The 12,090-nt window shown below is 36.2% G+C and overlaps 2 protein-coding genes across 2 annotated transcripts in view; one reads left to right on the top strand and one right to left on the bottom strand.

Moving 5' to 3' along the window:
* LOC149805704 (apoptosis-resistant E3 ubiquitin protein ligase 1-like) overlaps window positions 1-8,597 on the bottom strand; it is a 109,235-nt gene extending 100,638 nt beyond the window's left edge. The window contains exons 1-2 of the mRNA XM_089950364.1: window positions 8,417-8,597; window positions 1,992-2,166 (exon numbers count right to left, since the gene is read on the bottom strand). Coding sequence (XP_089806490.1) covers window positions 1,992-2,166; window positions 8,417-8,594 — 353 coding nt within the window. The 5' untranslated portion in view covers window positions 8,595-8,597. The remainder of the gene's footprint in view (window positions 1-1,991; window positions 2,167-8,416) is intronic.
* Window positions 8,598-8,668: 71 nt separating this feature from the next.
* Window positions 8,669-12,090, top strand: part of LOC149805703 (tubulin-specific chaperone E-like) — a 39,998-nt gene continuing 36,576 nt past the window's right edge. The window contains exon 1 of the mRNA XM_089950369.1: window positions 8,669-8,805. Coding sequence (XP_089806495.1) covers window positions 8,766-8,805 — 40 coding nt within the window. The 5' untranslated portion in view covers window positions 8,669-8,765. The remainder of the gene's footprint in view (window positions 8,806-12,090) is intronic.

The following is a 12,090-nucleotide window of genomic DNA, read 5'->3' as shown; positions in this document are numbered from 1 at the left end:
ACACTTAACCAAGATTTACAATGACATTAACACTGCCTGATGGTCAGAGGTTTCATACAGCACACTGATCTTAAAAGGCAGAACTTTCAGATTCTACTGCAAATGCATGACAACTTCCTCTCCTGGGGTTTGGGACTTATGAACAAAGAAAATCTTTCATCAAAACATTAACTACTATTAATGCAGACAACGCTGTAAGAAGGAGTCATTCATACTGACTGTACTCACTTATTAGAAGGATCCAGCTTCAAACTACAAAGTCCCAGATCTGCCATCAGAGAATGTGCCAGCAGATCTGGGACTTGCAGTTTGTTAGGGGTAATTGATAAAACAAATAATCTAGACCCTGATCAGGTGGTGCATTACATGATGAGAGAGCTAGATCTATTTTGTTTGTAGTTGGACCCAACTTTTAAGCATGCACATACAGTATATCTGACCTATACCAAAACAGGCATGAAAATAAAACTAAATGGGTTTCATCAAACTGTTGGGCATTTTTTTTTGCCTGTGCAGGCAACATTGTCTGGACAACCCAGACACTGCCCGTTGAGGTTTTACTTTACTCAGTAATAAACCTAATATAAAACCAAATGACTTTTATGATTTTCAGAATAGTAGAAACTGTTACAGATTTTAAATTCATATTAGTTATGTTGCAATTATTAAAGTTTAATCCGTCTGCAGTGGTGGTCTAGGGATGTAAGAGCATTTGCTTGTCTAGATTTGTTTGGGTTAAATGGTTTGCATTCCTGATGCTGGTTCAATATGTCCTGGATATGATATTAAGTTTGTGCTTTCTCCCAGTCAGTTTATGGAATCTCAGTACTAAGTGCATAAGCATCCCCCACCCCCGTGTGCTTTCTCCCAGTTAGTTTATGGAATCTCAGTACTAAGTGCATAAGCATCCCCCACCCCCTGTGTGCTTTCTCCCAGTTAGTTTATGGAATCTCAGTACTAAGTGCATAAGCATCCGCCACCCCCTGTGTGCTTTCTCCCAGTTAGTTTAAGGAATCTCAGTACTAAGTGCATAAGCATCCCCCACCCCCTGTGTGCTTTCTCCCAGTTAGTTTATGGAATCTCAGTTCTAAGTGCATAAGCATCCCCCTCCCCCTGTGTACTTTCTCCCAGTTAGTTTATGGAATCTCAGTACCAAGTGCATAAGCATCCCCCACCCCTGTGTGCTTTCTCCCAGTTAGTTTATGGAATCTCAGTACTAAGTGCATAAGCATCCCCCACCCCCTGTGTCATGCATCTGGGTGGAATTCTTGGTTGATTCTCATAGTAATAGGTAAAACAAATCTGGCTTATAAAGCCACTTAACTGAATAGCCTATACGGTTTAATCTTTTTAGTCTATAGTGTTGTTGTTGTTGTTGTTTTAGGGTTTAACGCCATTTTTCAGCACACGATAGGCTATACATGGCAGCCAGTATTAATGGTGGAGGAAGAACCCAGGAAAACCCCGGAAAGGACCACCAACCCACAAGAAGCTACTGGCAAGCTTTCTCACATAACCACATTGGCTGAATCCGAGACTCGAACCCATGCAGACAGAGGTGAGATGGCAGTGATCTGTAACGGAGAGCACATTAGACCACTCGGCCACTCTGGGCCCCTAGTCTGTAGTGGTTTATTTGCTTGAATTTGGCAAACAAGGTTCTGGGTTGAATTTGGCAGACAAGATTCTGGGTTGAATTTGGCAGACAAGATTCTGGGTTTAACCCTCAGTGGCAGATGTATATTCTGTATTTTCTGATGCAGAGAAAAAGAGAAATAAATATGATATACGAGTTGCTGGATATCTCCAGTGTTCTCCATAATGGCTGGCAATCAGCAAAAAATAAATCCATTTACTTTTACAAATTATAACCATGACGTCTTTATATATATAGAACACTAAAATCTTTTGTTAAATACTGAACTTATCCAGCCTTGTCTTTTTTAATTTGAGCAAGCTACTTGCAAAAACACCAGAAGACTGAGTCATACCTGGAAAAATACATGTCTGGAATGCTCCATGTTTGAAGCCATATCTGCAGTGCTATTTTTCTCTTTTCTTTGTTGACTAGCTGTTGGATCTCTTTCTTTTTTTGCATAGGTACATCCTTGAAGGTTGGAGATTCGGTCACATCTAGGTGCAAGACATCATTTAAGCTCTTGCATTCTACAAATCAAAAGCAAAGATTAATGCACAATGTACAGTACCATCAAGATGTGTCCTGGAATTAGAATTTTCCAAGCACTTGCCAAATTTGGCCCAGGTAAAATCATTGTCCTTTTCAATCATATGGATTACCAACATGTCAGGAAAAAAAACAGTGATGTGTAATTTTTCATTCTAGAAAATTACTGTAAGTTTCTACCTTAAAAAAAACAATTATCCTCTGTGATTAATTCAACCCTGAAATTACAGTACACTAGGTATGCAACAGGACAAAGTAGGTCCTTTCAACTGCAAATCATGTTTAAGCTGAAGTAATTGAAAACTGATATAACTGACATTTGATGATTCCAGCAACAGCATGCAGCAACAAATCAGACTGATGCATGACAAAGATTTTGCTATTTTTGTACAGTTGTCTAAGCCTTTAACTGAGATACACATACGGTCTTTCTGTATTAAATTAAACAGGAAATTAGTTGGCATTGTTTTAGAACAAAAGCGGTTCTTTCAAAATCTGGACAAGCTATGACTCGGGTAAAAATTTACATCCACTCCTGACTCCTTTTCTGTGTTTCTTTCATGTAGCCATACAGAAAAATATGAGCATTTTAATGCCAATTCTTACATTATGCAAAGTATCAAAATTGCATGCATAAATAGCCTCAAAGAAAACCATCTAGGTGATGTCATATTTTGTTTACTTCAAGGACCCCCTCCCACAAACTCCAGTCTCCAAGGCCAACAATGTGCAACATGTGATATTTGAGAAATGTACCAAAATGAAAATGAAAGCATAATGAGCAGTGTGTGTGTGTGTGTGTGTGTGTGTGTGTGTGTGTGGTTTAAAACAGCATATCATCAATCAACATAGGCATGGCTATACTGTGCCAACCAAGTTTAGGTATCCCTAAAATGCACTTGAAACCATGCCAAAAAAGGGTAAATTCCTTAAAATGCAAAGTTCAATTTATTTTAATGTAAACTGCACTCATTTATAAAGTCTAAGACTATCTTAGCTGAGTCCACATCGGGACTATTCTATATCCCATAACCCTTGTTTTACACCGTTAACTAAGGAAATCTCAATGCAAATTTATCACTGTATCATGACTGGTATTAATGTTATTGCATTTACAAGTAATGTGTTGGCCTGATGGAGACATGAGCATATATATATATAGATGCACATACTGTCATTCTATATTAAATTAAACAGGAAATTAGTTGGCATTGTTTTAGAACAAAAGTGGTTTTTTCAAAAACTTGAACTCAAAACTCACTTATTTCGACTGCAAGAACAAACTTAAAGACCTAATAATGTTTCCTACCTGAAATATTCTCAGCATGTTTTTTATTTTTTAATGTTTTTCTAATTTTGTGTTGTTTGTTTTTGTAGTAATATTATTATGTTTCTTATCTTATAGGTGTTGTCGAATGTTGTAAAGCGCTTAGAGCTTCTAAAGATTAGGCGCTATACAAAGTCCTCATTATATATATATATATATATATATATATATATATATATATATATATATATATATATATATATACGCACACACACACATACTGAACCACTGCCAATATGATCCTTTAAAAGATAATAAATGGGATATATATTTGACAGTGTTGAGAATGGGAGACTAGTCATGATTTTGCTAGAAATATGCTTGGCCAGCATTTATATACTGGGTTGTTCTATAGGACCTGCCCTGCAATGATACTAGTTAGCCTGACATATTCTTTATTATGAGAGACAGACAGACAGACAGAGAAAGAGAGAGACAGAGAGAAAGACAGACAGAGAGTTGAATAAGGGCTGAAGTTAGAACAGCAAGTGAAGTTTGAGACAGTTATCTGAAGACTGATGTGGTGGAGAATCGTGGTAGCTGACTGTTCCTGATTTTTCAGCATAGTTGGAACTATATTTTTAATCAAATGGCTTCGGGAAGACAAATCATTACATTACCATTCTTCTAAGGAGACTAGGATAGTGCAAAAGTGTGGTTCTGAAGATCTAAAACAATTGTAAGGTCAAGCTAAATGAGTACAAAAAAACAGGACAAATTGCACTGTGTATATTTGATGAAGCAGAAAACTGGCTTTTACTTACTCTCAGAGAAAATTCATAATGATATTATGTTTTCACAACCATTTTTGGAAAGGTTCTTCCCATTTGAGGTGTCACATCAAAATTGAGTGAGAGATCTATATTCATTGCTGTAGAGAAGAGATAGAAAGCAATATTATATGGAGAACAGAAAAATGAAAGAGATGAACCTGGGAAAATTAGCATAAGATATCTCTGCCACTGCAATCAATCCAAGTTTCAGATGATTTGTTTTATCCAAGGAGGCAAAGACAATAATACTATACACAGAGCATGGGTCATTCCTTGGAGGAGGTCAAGATGAAGAAACTCAAAGGAGATATCTTGAACTTAAAAGCTGAAATTTAAGAACATAGAGTAACTTAATCCCTAAATAAAGAAAAGAGCAGCAAGGGGAAGGAAAACATGATGGATTCAAGAAAGACAAGATGCCCACATAACATATGTGGTGGGTACAGCATAAAGCATCCGATGTGGAATTTGTAACATAAAATGCTTTCAACACAACAAAATTAGGCATATCAAGGTTTAATATCAACTGCTCCATAAACACTTTCAAAAGAAAAGGTAGGGGATGCATCGATTCTCAGGCCTCATACTGGTACTCATATCCACAGGACAAGGCAGTTAAAGCCTTATAAGGTTGTTGAACATGAGGAGCAGAAAGGGAAAGGAATTATAATTTGCATATAATAGCACTTTAGTAACAAGTATGTTAATTATTAAAATTCAGCAGGCAGACAAGTATTTCAGGCTTTAATTGATACAAGGGCTCTGAGTGTATCTTGCACTTCTGAGAGGGCATTCAGGTTATATAATGATCATCCTTAAGAAAATTTAAATTTTTAAATTTGCAGCAAGCAGATGGAAACAGCATCAAAGGGGTATCACTACTAAAGGAAAGGTAACACTACTATAGAAAAGTCATCATTTCTAGGAAAGGGCATCACTCCTAAAGGAAAAATAACACACAAGGGAAAATTCATAACTACAAAAGGAAAAGGCATCACTACTAAAGGAAAGGTAATCCTACTAGGGAAATGGCATCAATACTAAAGGAAAGGTAACACTACTAGGGAAAGTACATCACTGCTAAATGAAAGGGCATTACTACTAAAGGAAAGTTAACACTACTAGGGAAAGGACATCACTGCTAAAGGAAAGGGCATTACTAATAAAGGAAAGGTAATACTACTTTGGAAAGGGCATCACTATTAAAGGAAAGGGCACTACTAATAAAGGAAAGGTAATACTACTTTGGAAAGGGCATCACTATTAAAGGAAAGTTAACACTACTAGGGAAAGGACATCACTACTAAAGGAAAGGGCATCACTAATAAAGGAAAGGTAATACTACTTTGGAAAGGGCATCAATACTAAAGGAAAGTTAACACTACTAGGGAAAGGACATCACTACTAAAGGAAAGGGCATCACTGCTAAAGGAAAGATAATACTAGGGAAAGGGCATAACTACTAAAGCAAATGTAACTACTAGTGAAAAGGCATCACTACTAAAGGAAATGTAACACTACTAGGGAAAGGGCATCACTACTAACGGGAAGGTAACACTACTAGGGAAAGGACATCACTGCTAAAGGATATGTAACACTACTAGGAAAAGGGCATCAATACTAACAGAAAATATACAAGAGCTAAAAGTTATCTGCCCACCTAGGTGGTCAGGCAGAGTGATTTCTCCTTGATACAGGGATTGGCAGCAAAACCAGTGAATATTTCAGTTACTACTGGAGTGTAAGGTATGCTCTCTATATGGATGTAACTGGGGGAAGGCTGGGAGGGTGTATGTGAATTAGGATTGTGTAAGTATTCATTAAGAAACATATTTTACTAGAAAAAATTAGTTTCTTCTTGAAATACATTATCCAATCATAATAAATTAGAAGAATTGTTAATAGGTGGAGGGAGTTACAGCCCCTTACTGCAGAGATGAGAATTCTGATCCCTTAAGGTATGTGAGACAGCTCCTATGTAAGCCGACTAGAGAAGACTCCATCTGTCAGAGAGCAGCTTCAGAAAGGGATAAAATGTTCCCTCCTGCAAATCCAGTGGAAGTTGTGAAGCCACATCTTATGAAGCTGTTGAACAACCCGGGAAAGTGGCCTGTTACACTGCAGCTATAGGCCAAACCAGATCAAGTTGAGCTCTTTGGGATGAAAGATCTCTAAGGTAAAAACTGAAGAATGTGGACTTAGATATCCATCCCATGGCATCGATAATACCAGTTCGAAAATAATTCCAGTCAAAGGGGTGCTTGTGGCAGCTGCTCTAACCTCATGAGCTGAAATGTGTAACAAATTCATGTGAGTCGGGGTTATTTCTTGATATGCAGAGTGAATAATCCACTTAATCCAGGATGAGAGAGTTAGTGCTGTTAATTCATCCTGACATTGTTGAAGAGGTGAAAATAGACGTGATCTCACTCTATGCAATGTGTGATTTGGTTATGACATGTTGCTCTTGCCTTGGAGTGATGCTGCTTTCCACACCATGTGTCAGCAATTAAAATATGAGATCAATTGCTGCTGGATACACTGGTATTCTGTTCAAACAGGGATTAATACTAAAAAAGTGAGTGTTCTCAATGAATTAATGTCAGTTAAAAAGAAGAGGGATCATTCTTAACATCTGCACACAAAGGTCAGTCACAATAAATTTATTTAATCAGTAGCCAGCAGCCCAACAACCCATCTGAATATCAACACTGATACACACACACAAATCATGCCTTAGGCAACTGTTCTCTGCCAATAGTCACATAAAAAAATTAAAAAAAACAGGCAGAGTGAAACCTGTTGGTCTACATGTACCCAATCCACAGTGTAATATGGGCCTGGATACACCTGGACACTACAGAATAGTAGTGTTTAAATCAGTGGTACCTGCACATGCATGAGTAGAAAATAGTCAATAAAATTTCTGTGTAATGTATACCTAGTTGACAAATCAAATGAGTGTGTCAAAAAGCACTAAAAATTGGCAGCTGCTAATGCTAAAAATTGTATGGTCAGATCAATACAAATAGGATGTAGCTGGTCATTGAAGCCAGCTCAAAATCTTACAAGATATGAAAAGTAAATCAAGTTCTGAAAGACTAGTAAATCTTTAAAGTTCATGGTTTTTCAACCCAGTGAGAAATTTATGAAAAGGGAGAGAGCACTGCTTTGAAAATGGATGCAAAATGTAAACTGCTTACTGGGAGTTCCACTAATGTTAAATAATAGTACAATGCATAGTTTCAAGGTTTATTTCTGATAAAGAGTTAATATCGATAATCTAATTAAGTTAGCCTGTCAAATTCAGAGCTGAACAGTAAATTGATTCAAGGACAATAATGTCAGACCTTACACTGCTCATCTGGATTAGAATAAGAAGTACAGTGAGTGAAGACTGAATCAGATATGCATGAGAATTTAAATCACTCTGTGCAAACAGCAGTTTTATCCAGAGTGTTACATTTAAAGTAGAAGTCACATGGGTAATGTATGCATTTACTCATTTTAAATTCAATATATATTGTTTTTTTAAAATTTAACACTAACTGTCTTTAACAAAAGTCTACTCAATTCTGATTATTGAATGCGCTGCACCTTAACTGCCATCAAGAAACTTCCAGATGAAAATTATCTATCACTATGGACTTTTACAATGATGGCCATGTACTAAACTTTGTTCAAAATAAGACCGCGTCAAGTGTCATCGTTACAATCGAGGGTAGTAGGAATTTGTTTATCAATATGCATAGCTTTCACTGTGACTTCACAGTGCACGACATTCAAACCTGATTGTACTGGATCACACTTGTTGGTTCATTTTGTCCAAACATGTTCACATACTTTAACATTGATTTTGCCGTATGCACCTCTTGGGGCATCTAAATAATGACCTTCCAAAGGAATATGGATATATATGAATCCAAATTAGATGAATGATTGCCATCTAAAGCTATGTTGAATCAAATTCTTAAAAATGACACCCGTTACTGAAATGGTGCTAATGCCTACATGACCTGTGTGACTTGTACTATAATAAGTTTTGAAGTCTTAAACAAATGAGTTTTTATTGGTTTAATGGGTGAGTTTTGTCAGGAAATACCAGAAATTATACTATTTTACAAAATTTACCCGCTTCATTAAATTCTTTCATATATCGCTTCAGGTTGTTGTCATGCATCCATGTTGTTAACTCTCTGTTGGCCACAGCAATTTCTCTTTCAGACTTGATATAGTAAACAAGCGAACATAAGAAAATAATGGCCACAGCTAGCGTTATCTTTCGTTGATCTGTTGAACCTAATTCCATACTTCACAAGGCTTAGATCTAAATTTAAATTTGTTAAGATGGTTGTTTCTATGACGAAAGGTTATGGAAATCGTGTTTCAGATTCCATTTTTACTGCGGAAATGTTTATATGATTATAATGAACGGTGAGAAAGACGTATACAGAATTTTGAATAAGACAGAAGCGTTTGAATGTTTGTGATCAGATTGGTAAATATCATGGCCGATCAAGGTAGTTATGCTTTTTCCTTAATGCGTAGATTTAAGATCATCTGTTGTATAAAAAAAATTGAAATCCACCGTGAATTTTTAACTAATAATTGTGGTCACAGTGGGCTATTATTTGTGTTGTACTATCTTTTGTTTACCCGTTTCAGAAATCTCTCGGAGTTGCTTGGTGCCACCTATTTTCGGTGGGGTGTTAGTTTACGATTGAGGCACTACTGTATTGAGTTTTCTTTTTTATTTTTATAGAGTTGCATTAGTAGTAACAATTACACTGATGTGAGTATTTTGTTAATACTGTATCATCAGTGAAACTTGCCAGGAAATCATGCAAGCCCACATGACAGGTAACCTGGAGATGTTACTGATCCTGACCATAACCAACTTGTCCACATTTCATCATACATAAAGGTTAGATATAGTTATGACTCAATGGTAAATACTGCTAGATATGAATATCAGCCATAAGCATTATGATTTAGATAATGAAACATAGAAAATATATAAAAATACAAAATAAGATAGTTATATTACATAGTCAAATGTATAATATTAATGGTAATAATAATAATAATATTGAGGACTTTGTATACCATCTAATCTTTAGAAGCTCTAAGCGCTTTACAACATTAGATGACACCTATAACATAAAAAACATATATAATGATATTATTGCAACAACAAAAAAACACCATGAAATTAAAAAACATTAAAAAAACATGCTGAAAATATTTAAGGTATGGAACATTATTAGGTCTTTTAAGTTTGTTCTTGCAGTCGAAATAAGTGAGTTTTTAAAGAACTCTTGAATGGGATCACTGTGGCTTTGTGTCTAAGTTCAGTGGGCAATTCATTCCATGTTGTTAGGCCCTGGTATGCAAAAGACTGTTGTCCATATGACTTAATTTTTGTAGTGGGAATAATGAGTATACGATTGACAGAAGAGGAGTGTAAGTATCTTGCTGGTGTGTACACATGGGTGAGGTCAGATAGGTATGTTGGGCTGGAGTCCGTCAGTGAAACGTAGCACAGAGAACAAATTTTGTGTTTGACTGTGGATCGAATGGATAGCCAGTGTAGGGTACAGAGCAGCAGAGAGGTGTGCTCTGATCGTGGTACTCTAAGTATGATCCGAGCAGCTGTGTTTTGAACTTTTTGAAGTTTTTGGAGTAGATATTGAGATGAACCAGACAAAATTGAGTTACAATAGTCCAGTCTTGAAAGTACTAATGAACACACAAGTGTTTTAGTGGCATCCACTAAAAGATTTTTGTGAATTGAGCTGATGCATCTCAGCTCAAGATATGCAGCCTTGCATATGTTCATGACATGTTGGTGCAGTGTGAGAGTACTGTAAGAACTAGACCCAGTCTCCAAAGACGAGGATCTGGTATCCAAAGTGCAGCTGTCCAAGAAATTAGGTCTGTGGGATGATGAGTTCTTACAGTGGATTGCTGGAGATGGATCAAATGCACCCACATCAGCTAACAGCTAACAGCATTGTAATTGTCTTATTGTGCATCCTGTTTCTATATTCAAATTTGGTAACAACTATTTTTTAAACGTTGCTTTTGTTTGATAGTGCCATATTCCTTTTCAACAGAACTGTTTTCCTTGGCCATGTTTGGTTTTAGTTCCTGGTGGCTTTGAATCTTCAGAATACCTCTACTCTACTTTGGGAATGAGAAGTAGTGTGTCATCAGACATTGCATATACATAAAAGAGTTTTCAGTTGGAGTTGCAGTGAGTTGCAAATGATTATTTTAAAATGCAAACTGCATGTTAGTTATTAATTTTTCATCTCAAACAGATTCCTGAGTGGTCTTCAGAAACAGTTGCCATTATTCATATGTCACATGGTTTCTATTATTTCTTGAAATATCACATGATACACAATCAGTAGACTAAATTTACCAAAATCCATCTGATGAACTGGCTACTTATTTTTCACCACAGGTCACTGTGCAATTAGCTGGCATTAGACTGTCAGGCAATTTCACATGCATGGTACTATATATATACTCTCATTTTGTTTTTGTTGCAAACTATTATAAAATATCTTTACAACATAATTTCATCGAGCTGATGTTTTGTTTATTATGTTAATATCTCAATGAAAAGTTGCAAATAATTGTATCATGTAAATTTCTACAACTTTACAAAATTTAAAGGAGGTCTTTACGCCCTGTCATTTTTTGACCTACACTTCTCATGATAGTGTAGAAATTAAACTGTGGCTTTTTGTCCTGTGACTGTGTCATACATTCACTGGCCCCACTCATTCCTATAGTTCTCAGTATTGATGCACTTAAGCATTTCCTTTCACCTGGTCAAAAGTATACTCCTTTCATAGTGACACCCCTGATTACATTTGAAAAATCAGCTACTTTAGTAAAGCATGCTTATCAAATGACATTTATATGTTCCTACCTGCTTCAACCAGACAACCTCTTGTCGGAAAGCTCTTGTTGTTGATGTTATAGGGTTTGACGCCATTTTTCAGCACAAGATAGGCTATACATGGCGGCCAGTATTAATGGTGGTGGAAGAACCCGGAAAGAACCACTGACCCACGAGAAGCTACCAGCAAGCTTTCTCACATATCCACATCGGCCAAGTCCGTGACTCAAACCCACACAGAGAGAGGTGAGATGGCATTGATCCCTGACGGAGAGCGCTTTAGACCACTTGGCCACTCGGGGCCCCCAAAAAGCTCTTGTACTATTTCACTTGTTTTTATGCACATCACACTAGTCTGCTTTGCCTGTTACACCACAGTACATATGCATCTTCAGTAGTACAAAGCTATCATAAGTTTATTGGAAAAATTACTTAAGAAAGTTTGACATAGCATTCCTAAAGTCTTTCTAATATTTATCATAATTTTGGTTCGGTACATATTTTGTCTGAAAGGCTAAAAGAATAAAAATTAGAAAATTCATGATGGTATTATAACAAAATTGTGTACTTGTAGTGAAAAGAAAAGATTTAGCCTATGGCTTATTTTTTTAAAACTTATGGTCAGTGTGAATATCAAGAACCTCAATCATTCAATGTAGTTTTTGAAACTTCAAAATTGTTGTGCATCCCTCTTAACTTATTTCTCTAGCAGTGCAAATAATCAGAGGCAAAAGACATAAAGTTACATGAGAAGGTATATTTTCAATTTATTATTGTTCTTACCATTACCAAATAAATAACAAAAAAATGATCAGAAGAAATTAAGTAACAAGATTCTCTCAATGGATGATTGAAACTTTTCTGTTAGGGTAAACTTGCATACATGTATATA

The sequence above is a fragment of the Sinohyriopsis cumingii genome, chromosome 2 (genome assembly GCF_028554795.1).
Source record: "Sinohyriopsis cumingii isolate HCF-2022 chromosome 2, ASM2855479v2, whole genome shotgun sequence".
NCBI classification, from domain to species: Eukaryota; Metazoa; Mollusca; class Bivalvia; order Unionida; family Unionidae; genus Sinohyriopsis; species Sinohyriopsis cumingii.
This window is presented reverse-complemented; position numbering and strand designations above follow the sequence as displayed.